Source organism: Amyelois transitella, chromosome 13 (genome assembly GCF_032362555.1).
Source record: "Amyelois transitella isolate CPQ chromosome 13, ilAmyTran1.1, whole genome shotgun sequence".
Classification (NCBI taxonomy): domain Eukaryota; kingdom Metazoa; phylum Arthropoda; class Insecta; order Lepidoptera; family Pyralidae; genus Amyelois; species Amyelois transitella.
In genome coordinates this window covers 5,630,197-5,648,142 of record NC_083516.1, presented here as the reverse complement: position 1 = coordinate 5,648,142, position 17,946 = coordinate 5,630,197, and the positions used below count along the sequence as shown (strand labels likewise).

The window sequence follows — 17,946 nt, the reverse complement described above, 5'->3', positions numbered from 1 at the left end:
TGTACACGTAAGGGCTGGTCGGTCGATAACGATGCCTTGAGTCTTGCTTGAATAATTCACGGCTTGATGGTGGCATGACACTGCATAGCCTCGGTGTATTTATAGCGGCAATTGTAAAAAAGACATATTATCACGTCCGTATCCCCTGCGGGGTAGACTGAGCTGACAGTCTTGAAAACTGAAAGGTTACGTTTAGTTTTATGGCATAGTGATGAAATTGAAATTCAAATAGTGACAGGTTTCTAGCACGTTCCCTTAGTTTCATTTTACCACATCCACGGCTAAGAGATGTAGGGGTCATTTTTTTAAGACTACGACGTTATTTATTTATTCAGTTCATGAATGTAAAAGGCGGATTTAAAGACTACGGCTTCTTTATCATTTTGCCATTCTTTCTTTTTTAGCGAGTGTAGCAAAGACTATCGACCAAAACAAATTGATTCATATTGACCTATTTATGATTCTTTCAATTATACACTATACGAAGAATCGCAATACAAACAAGCTGTGAACCCATAATGTTCCCCTGCTATGAATCACCAATCACTACTTTAATATACGGTGCCCCATATTACTCTAATTCATTCAATGATTCAGTTGTATTTATGGAAAACATTTACGTCACAAAACATGTTGTTGGACAGACAAACACGACATCGTTTTCCTTCTATAAGGTAGTAATTTATTGGCATTATAGTTTTGTTTTTCATAGTACTTTGAATACGTAGAAGGAATCCCATGCAAAAATATTTATGTTATTGTATCCTGTGTGTAATTAAATATGAGACGTAAAAGGTTAACCTATTGCGTATCGATCTATACCACTGCGTCTTATTGAACCGTATAATGATTAAATATAAAGAAAGCAAACAAGTTTTAATTTTTAAAGAAACTGTTTTATTTAAACTAATATTTATCAATCATCACGGAGTTGGTCATCAATAGTTTGGAAGCAAACAGCCCTGAGACGTAGAACACACAAAATATAATAAATAAATGACACTAATTTATTGTTTAAAGTCCGCGAGCTAATGTCCTTAGAAATATTTCTTCGTGTTTTTACAATTTTCGTAATCATTAGCAAATTATTTATTGAAAAGTAATTAGGGGCAGTGAACTAAATTATAAATATTAGTAACGATTAACTGATAACACACATTGTTATCTGAAAGGCGGTCAAATAACCACGCATTATCAGCGTCGCAATTTAATTTTCATTAAGTGTGGGTCAGTAAATTCGTTTTATTTCGAAACCAGGCCGACACTTTGCTATTCTGGCGCATGCGTGACACGAAACACATATGTAGTACATTATTTTGACTTGAGTGTCAAACACGGCCCTACTGTCTTACGCGAAATGTTTTGTGTTCTGTCATGTATTTTGTAAGCGTACCCGAAACCGACGAGCTAGTATAAGAGACTTAGAATGTAGATGAAGCTAAAGAAGTATGTAGGGATCGAAGGTGCATACCTGAGTAAACATTCCCCACGGTGTCATACAGCTTCCCTGTGTATGTGTCGTAGAACTCCACGCTGGAGTCCACGGACACCGCCAGCACTTCCGAGTTGGGCGACAGGGCGATGTGAGGGTGATTTGCTGTCTGCGTGTACGTCCCCGTTTCTAGGACGTGGGGTGATTCGCCACGCGTGTACTCGACTGAAAATGGAAAAAGGGAGGAATAGAATTGACTAATAGTAAGAGAAAACAGCATCGTATGGAAACTACTCGTAACTGAATGTTTAACCATGATCCAAACTGTAGGCTAATTAACTGACTTTCCCATTCCCGTGTAATTTCACGAACACGGACAAGATATACGTCTAATTTCTCTTAACTTCTCTATTACTTCGGCTAACTAATAAAATGTAAGAGAGATGCAAAATATGACATTCTAAATCCCTCTGAGTGATTCGTAGTCAATCAAAGATGTACACATTTTGGTAAAAAAAAATTCTTCGCTGTATTTTGATTTACTGAATCCCATCTCTCATATGTGTGTAAAATCTAAAACCATTAATACCTATACGAACTTCGTCAACATCCTGTATTGGTGAAAGCTATCGCAACCACAGAATTTGCATATAAAAGATGACATGTTTATCAAAGCGCAGCCGAAACCACTTAACGGATTTTGCTTGAAATTTTGCATGCGCAGTAATCCCCTAGTGCAAATGTCAAAACTTAACCACAATTGCTTTGATGTTATTTTTTTATGTTGACTTTATAAAAACAACAAATTATTTTATACGATGTGGACGACGTACAAATAATAACGAGTGACAATGAAGAGTTTTCATGAAGAAAATGGTGAAAGTGGATGAAGCGAAAAAAGCAGAGATTATCGCAATCTTCTGCCTACCTCAAAAAAAAGCAACATGATTTTGTGATATGTAAGTATTATAATAATTAACTATTCTAAACGAGTGCTTAACTCGATTCGCTATAATTTGCAGACTGGTTCGACTGATATATAAGGCTCTATCTTCATTTTCTCTACGTCAAAATTAAACTGGTTTTACTAAATAATATTATTTAAAACATAAAGTTGTATTCTTTATTTCCATAGTTTTATACGGCAGAAGCTACCCATAGAAGGTTGTTCATATGAAACACAATAGGTAAGGTTGGTACACGCCTACGTGCCCGCCTACAGTATCGTACAACCACATCAGAACCATTATAACTTGTATGTCACCGAAATATTATCGAAACGTTCGTCTAAAAGAGGTTTTGTTAGGTTAATATTAGATGAAACATAACACCAGTGAATTCTCAAGTGTTTACACCGCACAAACATACATACTTACATATAATTTCGTCTTTTTACCTTACGGGGTAGACAGCGCCAACAGCCTTAAAACGACAGAAAGGCCACGTTTAACCGCTATAGCTTAATGATAGAACTGAAATTCGAATAGTATAACAGGTTGCTAGCCCATCGCCTAACAAAAAGATTTCTAAGTTTATTAGCCTCTCCCTAGATTAAATATCAAAACTATCCGAAATTCACATCCTAACATTTAAACATGTTAAATAATATGAGGCTGAGTCTACATCTCTCAACACTCACGTCGCGATCATTGCAAACTTCTCCTGCTTCATCGACATTAATTAAACTTTTTTTTTATTCAAGCTCGTCGGTTCACAGCACTGTTGGCTTGACCATTCATCAGAACGTCCCCGATTTGATCAAAATACTCGTACGCATCTAATAGTACTCTTAATGAAAGTCTTTTATTCCCCGGTGACAAATGTTTTATTTTTCACAAATATTAAAGTGATGTAAAAATAGTTATTTGTCAATCGCGACTCGTCATATAGATTACTAGAGGCTGCCCGCGACTTCGTCCGCATGGAAACCCTATCAATCCCGCGGGAACTCTGGGATAAAAAGTACCCTATGTGTTATTCTGGGTCTTTAGCTACCTACATACCAAATTTCATGGTAATCGGTTCAGTAGTTTTTGCGTGAAAGACTAACAAACATCCATACATCCATACAAACTTTCGCCTTTATAATAGTAGTAGGATTTGTAAGATATCGTCGTATCATTCAGCAATTGAAGTGTATGACGACGACCGTTATCATTTTTCTGAGTAACTACGTAAAAAAAGGTCGTCTACCTTTTTCCCACTGCCAAGACGTAAACACCATTTAGCACATTTTAATATGCTTTTTTATAATAATGGAAATATACGAAATCATCCAATAACATAGGTACTTAATATTCACGATTTTAGAGGCAAAAAATATTAATGGGTTACTGACACTTCGTATGTTTTTGGTGTTTGCGTGTTTTTTGGAAACTGATTTGGTAGTTTTGCTGGGATTTTGTTGACGTAAGAATTTACAAAAATCCTTCCTTATTTATTGTAATAAATAAATAATATACGCTTCGTACTATTACATAATCTGTATGCTTAAAAGGTATATCTGTTCAATGGCAAATTCACCTTTAAATAACAGATTTATTATATATATAATCTATAATCTCCTATAGATTAAAAAAAAATATTATTTACAAAAAAAGAAAGAATATGTACAATATATTTACAAGAGTTAGCGACACATGAAATCAACGAAAGGAAAAGCGGGGTCAAAGATTTTTATGACCTCTGAGATCTGCTGCTAACACGTGTAATTGTTTACAAATATCAATCAAAGTAAGGGTTTGTTGACAGTTATTACGGATAAACGTGCGATAAACTTTACTTAAGTAAAAACAGAAGATATGATGAGCAGTGACGTGCATTCGTTCAACCAAGACAATTCAGTCTATATTTAGATCAGCATTATATTGCGTATTTCTTATTAACATATACCATAAATAATCACCATCAAAGTATAACATACATACATACATATAATCACGTCTATATCCCTTGCGGGGTAAACAAAGCCAACAGTCTTGTAAAGACTGTTAGGCCACGTTCAGCTATTTGGCTTTAAGATAGAATTGAGATTCAAATTGTGACATGTTGCTAGCCCATCGCCTAAAGAAGAATCCCACGTATGTAAGCCTATCCCTTAGTCGCCTTTTACGACATCCATGGGAAAGAGATGGAGTGGTCCCATTCTTTTTTGTATTGGTGCTGGGAACCACACGGCATCAAAATATAATAAGAGATGAAATGGTTCGGTTCATTTCAAGCAAAGGTAACAGGTAACAGTAGAAATATTTTCGATTTTGAAATGATCAAATTATATATTCAAAATACTTAGAAATGTGATTCTGTAAGTCTGTTCCTCCCATAATTCAAAAGACTTAAACGGATATTTTTGCATACGATATAGGTAAGTCAGACATTCTTTGACTTAAGGATTCTATGGAAAATAAAAGTTAACTACAAAATAATTATTAAATGAATTTACATACTTCCTACAGAAAAATTACGAGACCATTGCATTTGCAAGGTTAACTAACTTTCTAATATTTATGTTTTGTTAAATTTGCATCTTTCGGAGTTTCTCATTTGTCATTGTGTTGGTTGATGAAGATTTATTTTATCCATTATTAAATCTAAATTTCTTGCCTCTTGCCGATGGAGTTAAGTGAAGCGTGCTCATTCATCTCATTTCTCTATAATTGTTTATAATTAATTGGTATGTTGTTGTAACGTTAACTTGCAAGAAAATTTATAGAAACATAATTCACATGATTTAAAATTATATTGCTACTTAATCATAACCATGTTAAATAACATGATATCTACCTGACAATGTGTTAATTTACAAACCCGTCATGATTTAAATATTGATATGTGAAAAGCCACTTGGTAGTTGTATATTAGTTTATGTTCAAGCATTTTGTATAGCAAAATTTATATTTAACTGCAGTAAACAGATGCGATGACAAACACGCAATTCATCGAGTTATAAACTGTGCAAGATAAGTGACACATGCGCATCAATAATTCAATAGGTACTTACTCTTTGTGTGGTACAACTTCCACGTGCCGTCCTTCGATATGGTGGCGATGTGTGACGTGTCCACGTCGAACGCTACGTCATACACGCCCGACGTGTGGCCCGTCAGCTCGAACGCCTTTGTCAACTGTTTGAACTCCCCCGTCTTCGTGAAACACACCTCCATCACTTTCACGTCCGGCGCGAACCCTGTCGCCACCACGAACCGCCCACAAGGCGATATCTTTGCAGAGTATGTACTCATTAAATACGTATCCACCCTGTCCAACTGCTGTCCTTTCAGGTCCCAAATAACCATGTCAGTCTTACAAGAGCAGGACATCATGAACTTCCCGTTGCTCGATATCCCGAAGCCGACCACGTCATCGGCGTGCACCTGAAACATAACAACCGCGATTAAAATCACGCCGGCTAGTTTCATTAATGTTTTGTGTTATTGACCTTAATCTCTCAGTCATTGTTTTGTGCTTTTATTGCATTAGATGGGTTTGACGACCCGAAAAGATAACGTTTATATTCAAAGTGAGTTTAAAACAAAGCGATTGGCAGAACGCGCGCCCGACGGTTCCTTGAAATCTTGTGATAAATAATATCTGGGAGCTGGTATTGTATGCGCAGCGGAGCAATGCAATCAGCCGGCGCATCATGTTTTATGTAAGCGTATGTGAGTAAGGAAAACGACCGGCGAACCTTCCTGCAGCTAAAAATATTTTCGAGGCTGCGCGTGCTGCGATACAAACCATGTTCGATTGGAAACGCATCATCGTATGATCTTATACCTATCTTTGAAGTCAGAACGTGCCACTATACAGATAAAATATAAGGCGGAACAAAAACTACCGTCTGGTCGAAGATCGCTTGCAGTGTACACAAAGCACCAAGCCATTGTTCCGATGGAAGGTCTTTTTAATCGTCTGCCCGCATCGAGTCTGCGTGTATTGTTTAATGATTTTCCATAAATTTAGTCTTTACATTAACTTACGCTTGAAATACGCGTCAGTCAAGTCTTGATCACACATGACCCGGATGACGCAAACCTGCTTAAAATTGTCATACTAGTGCTAAAGGATTATTTTATTAGAGACTTTTGTTTGAACAAAAACTTCAACGCGTTAGCCTAATTTTTGTGGTAATGATAAATATTTTTTTTGTTCTCTAAATCAGTCCAAAAAAAAGATATAAATTTAAATGGAGTATCTATAGCATGTCGTTTGCAATATCGATATGGGAAGCGAGCACTAGTTTTTGCTCGGTTAATATTACGAGCAACAATAGGCAATCGCTGTTGGAAATATAGAAAACAAGTTCATATCAAGTTTTCTATGGTGGGAATAATTTTTCTCGCAGTTAAAATAAGCGAAATCTTGTTATTGTACCGTTACTTCAATGACATGATATTTCACGCAAAACGAATACACGATATAAGAATAACAAACACTAACGGATTTACAACTGTTTGGGTACATTCACTCAACTGAAGCATTGAATTACGTATAACCTCTATTTTTTTGTTAAGTTTCATTGTCGAATCACACAAGGTTAGCGAATTTTAATTTATAACAACCAACTCAAATTGTTTTGGAAATCTTCACAATAGCAACAACGACATCTCATCTCAACTTCCCAATTAATATTACAAATGCGAAACTAAGTTTATTTGTTTTTTTTTTGTCTCTTCACGCGTTATCTACTGAACCAATGTTCTTTAAATTTTGCACATATATAACTAAGATTCTGGAGAGGGACATAAGATACATTTTATTCCGGTAAAAACTAAAGTGCCCGTGGGATTGGAGAAAAACCTGTAAGTATTGTTTTTTAGGTAGCGCTTAATTCGAGCATCGAAGCTGCGGGTAAAAGCTAGTATCCTGTATTTTGACATCAAAATACCACAAAAACTAAACGGGTTTATAAATTAATTATTAAGTAACGACATTTTATGAATTAATTAGTAACTATTCTGTTCTAATTTGAAAAAACATGTTTATGTCTATTTATAACGTAATCAGTTTCAACTTTAGATTGTTCTTACACTAAGAAAAAGAAAAAATAATAGGCTCATTGGTGTCACCGACATCACATCCTTAACGTGTGTGTGTAATGTTTTCACAGCATTTAATTTATCACTTGTAGGGAATTCCTAACAGCTGAGAATGAAATAAAAAATACGATACGATTTTCTTCTTCCTTTTGGGAGTAAATTCTGGCTTCATCCTCACCAGAGAGGTGAAGCCAGAATTTACTGCATTTATTGCAGGCAGGGGTGCAGTTTGAGTGAAAGAATTAAAACTATTAAATAGAGAAAGGATTTATTGCAGATAAATTACTTAATTGGATTGCACATCAGAAAGCCTGCATGTTACAAAATCTTAAGGCATCCGGCCCTTTCCTGTAACGTTTTTTATTGGAACATTTGCTGTGATTATCTGTAACTGCATTAAGAAACCGAACCATATTAAGCCCTGTCGGATTTTTCTATAAATCTCGATCTATATGTGATAATCAAACTAATAATCGGTACTCGTATGTACTCCATGATCTGTCTTTGTCTATAAACAATTTTAGCAATGTAGTTATTATTTCAAATGCCATCATTAAGTCAACCGGCTAAGACTGTTCTGTCTACCCCGAAAGGTATATAATTAAAATACCTAACCCGATACGTGTGTATGCCATATAATATAAGTATTTTAGCGAAAATCATTATTGTAATTAAGTAATGGATAGACCGACGTGACATCATTTACTTATACGTACAAGATTAATTAAACTAACTAATAGCAATTACGTAAGAAGCCATTATTAGGTAATTATGTAAATCAATTAGTAGTTAAGAAAAAAAAAACATCGTTTTACTAAGTATTTAAATTTTACAATAAAGCATGCTCTTATCGATACCTTGTATTGTTTACGTAAGAAGATATATTCATGCTACGCGTAAAATGCATTGTTAAGATCATTACGCCACTTCCTATCAGTTAGGAAGAGAAACAAAACTTTTTACAACACTGACAATGCTTAGAGTTAATTATTATAAATCTTCATTAGGTTTTCACTTACAGATTTAGATACTACCTACCTATAACATTTACCAGTGACGCTTTTTTGAGTTACAGTATATTAGTAAAACGATGCTCCTAAGTTGAGGAGAAATATCGTAAAGAAACCTGCACCAATTAGGCAACTTAATATGTAACCATGATCCAATATGAGTAACCCACAAAGGTCTTCCCTGCTCCCTGCTCCCTGGTCGGACTGGAATGTAACCGGGACTAACGCCAGAGTAAAAAGAGGATTCGGTTTTCACTGCGACTTGCGTGCACATCTATGTAGAGTAAAAAAAAATAAAAAAGTCTGCATGTCCCATGATTTGATTCGTAGGAAGAACGATAAACTCTTCAGCTTAAAATGGCATATTTTTTTTAATGAAATTATTACAAATTACAATATTTTAATGCACGTTTATTCTACGTGCGCACGTAATGCTCAAGAGAAACAATTAATGAGTCAATAGTTTACTAAAAGTTATTTGATGTTAAAGGTCTTCATTTCACAACTTCGAATCGAAACCTTAAAAATTGTATTAAACTTTACCTTCGACTCTTCGAATCACAGAAATCGGAATTTTATTGTTAAGATTTCCACGTTACCAATACTTATCAAATTCATTCATCAAAAACAATATAGTAATTAATTAAAATTATATCATTAAGGAGAAAATGTAAGTTACACTAAATGTTTTTCCAATGACGTGTCGTGCGTGATTAAAGACCAATGACGAATATATAGTTATATACGTGAATTTTACATCACCTCTTTGTTCTCGTATTTTTTTTTCAATAATAATCAATAATAATTTCTAATCTTATTCTATCATTACTTAAAACATTTTACAGATGTCTTAAATTACCTAAATTTCGTCCTTTTTTACTTCGCCACTCTATTATTTAAATTCATAGGAGTTAGTAAAAAGTTTGCATATTTTGATTATTGTACAACTTAAAAGGTCTCTCTTATCTTATTTCTTTAACGTTTTCAGGAAATTTACTTTGGACCAACCTAGAGGTCACACGAGTTAAGACAATACCTTGATAAAAAAATATGGGTCACAATTTATGACCATATATTTCTTGATACAGGATATATTATATACATTGATATTTTATTGACAAAATATGTTTTGTAGAATCAAGTAGGTATGGCTACTTTCATTAGCTTTTTCTTACTGCTTTAATAAATTGATTTCAATGTGTATTTTTCAACAAAAATACGTGTCGTGCTTACTTTTATTCAGTACGTCAAAAACATAAACCATACGTGCTTACGACCGGTTTGACACAATTTTATGTGACGATTGTCATCTTACGATCGTTTAAGTAATTCACGTCATAATAAGCATCAAAAAACTACACAAACATAATAATCTTGTTTTCGACATGGAATAGTCATCTGTCATTGATAAAGACGTGATGATAGAAATGAAAACAAAACAAAACAAAGAGCACATTTTTCATTCTTTATTCTTTACATAATAATCGTTGCTACTAATTTATTAAATTTCAGACATATCAAAGTTTAATTAAAACAAAACAGCGAATCCTTTCGAGAAAAGGTAGGTGGTGCCCTTGAGCTTCGCTTGGCTTGTCTTGGCGCGGGCACGACCATGTACAACTTAGAAGTCATAAATAAAAAAAAAGCAAATGATTATTATATTAAAAATCCGTTCTTAAATAATCATTTGCTTTTTCTTAATTTATCACTTCTATTAAAAATCCGCTGCTATGTCTATGCTCGTGACGTCAGCCATATTTTTGGTAAATATTCTTTTATCACCACGGTTTGGAAAATAACAGTTCGGGATTCAACAATGAAACTGATTCGGCCGTCAAAGGCAATTAAAAGCAATACCTATGCAAATTTTATCAGACTTCCAACACAATGGGCGTTATCAGCCAGTGAGTCAGAATGTCTGCCACCTGGGAATTGCCTTGTGCCTGCGCGCGCGCCGAACTGTGTCAATTCAATAAGTGGGTATTTGTTATGATCAGAGGTCGCCGCTTCTATCATAAGATTATGAAAATTTGCCGTCTATGTATTAATAAACCGTCGTTCCAAATAGTTAGCCAAGTATATTTTTTAATTAGACATTTTGACGTGCATCAAAATCAAAATCTCACGTAAATAAATAAACTCTGAAACAACCAAATTCTTCTTGGAATTTTGCGTAGGTATTAAGAGTCTGGAGAAGGGTGGGAAGGAGATAGGTTACTTTACAAGTCGATAAAAAAACTATAGCTCCGTGGAATTTCCGAAAAACCTTTTGTAGGTGGCGCTTAATTCGCAAGCCAGTAATAATGTACACAAAATAATAAATATAAATAATATTAATACAAATTTATATGCGCAAACGAAGTAATAAACCCTCTTAATTATTAGTAATCAACTTGTAACAGATCTTTTAGACCTTTTGATTTATAAAGTTAATTATACTAAAACGGAAACATAACCGTTAAAACATAAAATATAATATTACAAAACAAGCAACTGTTGAGATAGGCGCTGTAAATCTTAAGTAGGTATCGGAAATATTTAAATCTAGAATATTTTATTGAATAGATTGAATTTAATGTATTAATTCGACCACAAATGAATTTACTATACTCGTAACACCTTAGATTTGATAATGGCAACCAATTGCTTAGCCGTCTGTCTTGTTACCTACATTACGAACGGACCGTTGCGAAACAGCACTACAGGGTAATTAGAATTGTGCTAAATAGTCCAGACAAAATATCATCATTGCATAACAACGAATTAAAAGTTAATCGAAAGAAATTCGTGTCATTCGATTGTCACAGAAAATTTATAGGTCATGGTGCCTTACTGTGCGCTATGATCAGGTTTTAATAAATAATGGTAAAGTTAAGCGGACCCAGGCCCCAAAAATATCTGTGGAGGGTGCAACCGGGAAAAACACACGAACATGAGAGAGAAGTCAAGTTAAGACATGAATATAATTATTATCACCCTCTTGGTGTTAGACCCAATTGACGACTCCTGTGTACAACTGCATCCCATGCAGGGAACCTATTTTCGACCCAGTACATGTTTTATCACGATGTTTCCTCACACCATAAAAGGAAGGAATTTATCTTCTTTCACCTAATGGACGCGTGATTTAATTCCAGTGCCACGTTATGAAATCCTTCTTTGTTAAATATGAGACTATACTTACTGGGTGTTACTAATTTGTTGTTAATAAGGATTTTGTGTTTGTAACTCTTTCGCGCAAAATTTTCTAGACGGATTTTGATGAAATGTACACGGGAAGAATATTAGCTTGAAAAAACACGTAAGGTACTGTTTATTTTCTTGTACCTATTGCTCGCTAACACGGATGTAGAGAGCGAATGTGTAACAGTAATCGTAAATTAAAGAACTACGCAATTTATTATACAAACTGAATGTAATACGTTGCAAAAATATAGCCAAGGAAGATCTGCAATTGTATGATAAATTGTTAACGTTCTTATCCAGTTAACAAACAATTCTTATATCGCCATTATACTATAAAATATGTAAAATCAACAAATCTATTATCAGAAAGTTATTTATGGAATCCACTGATGTCATTTCATATTTATTACCTTTCCAGTGAAGTTTTCGTTCCCACGCAAGGCTTTGTTAAAAATATATAAAGAATGAAAAATATTTTGGGTAACAAAGGGTGAGTGCAATGGGCTTGTAATGATTAGTATTATTAGCTACTTAATTGTTTCTATTTACGTAGCTAGCAAGCTAGTGGGCATGATTGTGCCGTGTGGTTCTCGGCACCAATATAAACAAATATATGACCACTCCATCTTTTTTCCATAGATGTCGTAAAAGGCGACTAAGGGATAGGCTTATAAATTTGCGATTCTTCTTTTAGGCGATGGGCTATGTCACTATTTGTATCTCAATTCAATCATTAAGCCTAACAGCTGACTCGAGGCCTATCAGTCTTTTAAAACTGCTGGCTCTGTCTACCCCGCAAGATATAGACATGATTATATGAATGAATGAATCGATTTACTTCTTTTAATGAAAAATATGGAACCAAACTGAGTTAACCCTTTTTGAAACATTAATTGAATAGAAATATTTCCGTCGTCTGTCTCTCCTTCGTTGATCCACTTTCGTCATTTTCCTTCGCGTTGCATGGCCTAGAAATGTTGTGACTAATGATTCCTAAAACGGTAATGAATATTTTGTTACCGCACAATATTACAATTACACAGTTTTGCCTGCCCTCGTTTTGCTATGACTAATTAGTCCAAGTACAACCAATTTGATTGCAATTCGACGCTGTGACGCATCACACTTAACCTACAACATGCGTTTTCGTCACAGTCATTCAAAAAATCATTTAAAAATACAAGTATTTACGAAATTATCGTATTATTATCAATATCGCGCCAATGATGACTAAACAGAGTTATAAAATTTGAATTTGTATTTCACTAACGAGGATCCAAATACACCTTGATATCGACATTGATATTGAAAACTTAGATATGACTAAAATATGAAAATAGCATTTCTTGCAAGATGAGAATCGCTTTCGAAAAGTATAGTTTTATGAGGATCATTGTTGTAGACCTAGACACAAAACAAATATGTTATTTTTCAAAATAATTCATGGGTGTCAGATATTGGTTTTAGTAGAACTAAGAATAAATGTTGGGAATTCCCATGGTAGCAATTTCAAAGTTGGTTTGTTGGTTTATATGTAGTGAAACATAGGTAAGTTAAACAAAAATTAGTTAGATCTTCGTTATCCTTGACTCTACTTCAGTCAGCCTCGACCCTAACACAAATGACTATTACAATATCACTTTGGTTTCAGAGAAGTAAAATAAAAATTATTAAGTTTCGTTTAATAAATATCAATAACCAGTTGTCGGAAACTAACTAGAGAGATAATAACTAGACCGATTTAGATGATATTTGGCATATTGGCGGGTAACACTTTTTATGTTAATCACAGAGGCGAAACCCCTCGCAAATATTAGTCCTACTTTTTAAAATATTTTAAATGCGAAGGTTTGTATGAAAAATGTATTCGACGGATTTTGATGAAATTTAGTACAAGGGTAGAATATAACTTGAAATAACCAATAGTACCTTTACTCCCGAAAATCCCACAGAAGCCAGCCGCGGCGCAGCTAGTCCATTATAAAGCTATAATATTCGGCCGTTTTGGCGCCGGGCGTCAATCAAGTGTCCGTCGCAGCCGCCGGTCAATCGCTGCAATAGCGGAAGTTTCGGAGAATTACACCGTAATTGTGGTGTTCATTATGTTGTTGATTGTTAAATAATTACCGTTTTAATTGAACGCTGAAGATGCAACTGAATTCAAAGGTGGCATTGATGGTTATACAAAATGGTACTTATTCAGGTTCGACGAGAAATGTGGAGGCCGGAGCGGTATCGATCGATAGCGATATTAAATGATATTAATGTCAAGTCAACAGATAAATTGATTAATTCATACATATATTTTCTCCTCCAGCTGGCACTCACTTTTCTTTTTCTCCGCTGCCAGACTTCATAGTTTTTACGCAGATTGATTTCATTGTATACGATACCCAAAATATACCAGGATAAGGGACAGGTAAGGCAGGTTAATTTACGAAACCCAAAATATATCAGTATAAGGGACAGGTAAGGCAGGTTAATTTACGAAACCCAAAATATATCAGTATAAGGGACAGGTAAGGCAGGTTAATTTACGAAACCCAAAATATATCAGTATAAGGGACAGGTAAGGCAGGTTAATTTACGAAACCCAAAATATATCAGTATAAGGGACAGGTAAGGCAGGTTAATTTACGAAACCCAAAATATATCAGTATAAGGGACAGGTAAGGCAGGTTAATTTACGAAACCCAAAATATATCAGTATAAGGGACAGGTAAGGCAGGTTAATTTACGAAACCCAAAATATACCAGGATAAGGAACAGGTAAGGCAGGTTAATTTACGAAACCCAAAATATACCAGGATAAGGGACAGGTAAGGCAGGTTGATTTACGAAACCCAAAAAATACCAGGATAAGGTACTGTCACAAGTTTCCCGGAAATTTGGTATATACATATGTATAGATGCATATGACAATGACGATAAGTAGGTATCCGCTGAGAATTTCTAAAATGGATGGGATCAAACGCCGTGCTAAAGTTAATAACTTCTTTAACAATTTTATTTTACGTATTGCCCACACATTTAGCAGAAATAAAACAAATGATGAACTATCGTGCGACTGAGTCAGCATCAGCATCAGCATCTTGTTTATGAATAAACAAGATTACGATTTATTGCACACAGTTCGGCAGCATAGAAATCTGGATTGTTTTTGAAAAAGACGCCAACCATTATTGCGTCCACTTTTGGTAGGTTTCGACTGTCAGCTTTCGCGGAATTGGTTTCCATTATTAAATACCTATGTTATCTGAGTAATCCTGAGCGATCAAACACTTATAAAATCTTGAAAAATAATAGCGAACACTAAGGAACGGTACGATCCACAGTCTGTTTATGGATAATTGACTTCATAATAGAAATAGCCAATCACGTTCGTTTTTAGTCACGTGACAGCTGCATAAAAAACCCTAATTTTCTGAGACGGATTTTGTTAAAATAATGCAATATTTTTATCGCGCCTTAATACAAATCGCTCCAAAAAAATTATATTAAGACTGATGACATAAAAGAAATGTATATTTTTAATACAGTCAAATAGCCTATACCTGCATACTTCTGCCATAAAGTTTACAACTTAAAATAATTCTATTTTTTTAAATTATATCTGTAATAATTTCGTAGTGTAATTAAAACGAGCCTTTGAAAGTTTTAAGAATTAGCTTTTAGGGTTCCAGGTAGAAATGATAACTAGTTGCCTATTGTTGAAGATGTTAAGGGCAGTAAAAACAAATGACTCAACCCTGAGGGCTTGTTACCATGGAACTTTCTTAGAATTTCTGAATAATTTGTGGTGTTTCTTTTTTGAGATCTTAGTTTTAAAACTAAACAGAAAAAAACGCAGTTTACCTGAACAAGACTCGTAACTTGCGCTTTACCTCGGGTTGTGATACTAAGACATGTTCTTGAGAATTTTTGATTTAACTGTCAATATTTACAGCCACATATTAAATCATACAGCTGTACATGGCCTTTCAGTATTTTGGCTGTTGACTGTTGGCTCTGTCTATCCCGTAAGAGATAAACATGTGGTTGTTTATGTATATTAAAATAAATTTTTACCGTCACTGAATATTGAGAACTAATTATTACAATTTTTAATTTAAAAGAAGCTTAGGTAGAGCATAAACATAAATAGAATTTTATAAATAAGAAATGTTATACCAGATTGTGGAGAAAATTAGCCTAGAAGTAGTCTCTAAATGTCACCGGATAGAAGTAAAATAAAATTATGGCAGTGACCACGAAATTTAGAAATTTAGACCTATAACTTCTCTTTCGTAAGGCCAACAAGATTTCGTGTTTAGGCTTTGAAAAGAGGTTATTTTGGATTGGTTTTGCAATAAATAATTGGGCAAAAATATTTTTTTGCAATCAGTGACTGAGTGGTGATTGACGTGTTTAATTCTTATGCATATAGGTAGACTTATTTGAATAATGTTTATACATTTTAATCATGAAACTTTGTTTAGAAGATTAATGCAAATGAATATTGTTTCTGGGTTCAAATCAATATGGGTTACTGCTGGTATAAGAAGATTCCTCAAAATGTATAAAAATGAAATTGAAATATCTTGTATGAATCCTACTGATGTAAACTTTTTATCCCGAAATTCCCACGGAAGACAGATGCTGGTTTGTTAATGAGTGACCTCTAATGAATTAAACTAACACAGTTTTGCTGCATATATTATCTTCCAACTAGGAGTGAATCATACTATAATTACAATTTGTTATATTTATAACAGTAGGTGTTGTAAAATGTGGTTTGTCGGCTACAACAATGTGGTTCAGCGGCTACAACTTCCGATTTCTTAAATATCTTGTCAATCAATTACTATGATGCAAAATATGAATCATTTCGCATACTTACTGTATAGTTTAGTGTTTATTCATTTTTAGCCCCTTATAGGAAGATATAGATGAGCAAGCGGGAGTTTTAAAAATCTTCTTCCTCGCGTCATTCCCGATTAGACTAGACGAATGTGACTATCATAAGCGGAACGTTTAAAAATATCATTTAAACCAATGATGTTGATAACAAAAGATGTCTTCACAAGATGACGCCATTTTCTAAATACATTGGTCAACAGTCAACGGTCACACTGGCTGGCCATGGCATTGCGTCTTTTAGCCGCAATAAAAAAATAACACATAGTTTAATCCAGCCGTGTGGTTCGCGGTAACAATGCAAAAAAAAGAATAGGACCCACTCAGCCTCTTTCCTATGGATGTCGTTAAAGGCGAATAAGGGATAGGCTTATAAACTTGGGATTCTTCTTTAAGACGATGGGCTAGCAGCATGTCACTATTTGAATCTCAATTCTATCAGTAAGACTAACAGCTGAATGTGGCCTATCAGTCTATCAAGACTGCCGGCTCTGTCTACCCCGCAAGGGATATAGATGTTATTAAGTTTAAGGTTATTATGGCTGCTTCTAATGAATTCTTATCTCTTAATGATGAAATCCTTTAAATTAATTTTCCCGAAAAAATCTCTCCCAAATGCAAAACTGTGCATTTTGGGTTTAGAAACGTTAGAAACAATGTACACAAAGGTTAACAAAGAACCTTTTACTGTTTAACAAAGAACCTTTGTGGTAAAAGCTCCCTTTAATAATTTTGATTTAAACAAGAAATGTAAAATAACCAATGCCAGTAATCTCGCTCTATGACACAAACCAAACAGAAATTATTTCCCAAAGTTATCTAAAATACATTTATTTAAAAGTAACCCAAAATTACTGACGTTCGTAAATATTTTTTTAAAAGAATTTATTCTGAAGATGTTTTTGTTCTTTTTGCTTGCCTCTTGTAACTATAAGACGGAAGATCTCGTTTTAGTGTCCTACAAAAATCTGCAAGCATTCTCGGCGACCAGTTTCCTTGGTATCTTCTTTCCATCGCCATGATGTCTTGATGGAATCTTTCCCCGTGCTCATCGCTTACTGCACCCAAGTTTTAGGGAAAAAAAACTAGATGGGAATGAAGGAAATGTATCTTCAAAGACAAATTACATCCTAAATCTTTATAGTCTTGTAGAAACTTAGAAACTATCTCCTTATAGTTCGCAGACTTTGTTTCCCAAGAAATTCTTTGTCACTTCAACTAAAGAAAGCCATGCAGTTTTTTCCTTTTTGTTTAATTTTGAAAACATTAGTATCTTTTATGACCTTCCTTTTATTAACCTACAAAAATTCCTTCTTTCAATTTAGCTTCACTCAGTCTAGGGAACAATGTTTTTAAATACAAAAAACCTTCTCTATCCATGCCT

General features: G+C 34.4%; 1 protein-coding gene across 1 annotated transcript in view; it reads right to left on the bottom strand.

The window, feature by feature from the left end:
* Positions 1–17,946, bottom strand: part of LOC106132098 (transducin beta-like protein 2) — a 178,945-nt gene that overhangs the window by 2,703 nt on the left and 158,296 nt on the right. The window contains exons 4-5 of the mRNA XM_013331418.2: positions 5,433–5,805; positions 1,472–1,657 (exon numbers count right to left, since the gene is read on the bottom strand). Coding sequence (XP_013186872.1) covers positions 1,472–1,657; positions 5,433–5,805 — 559 coding nt within the window. The remainder of the gene's footprint in view (positions 1–1,471; positions 1,658–5,432; positions 5,806–17,946) is intronic.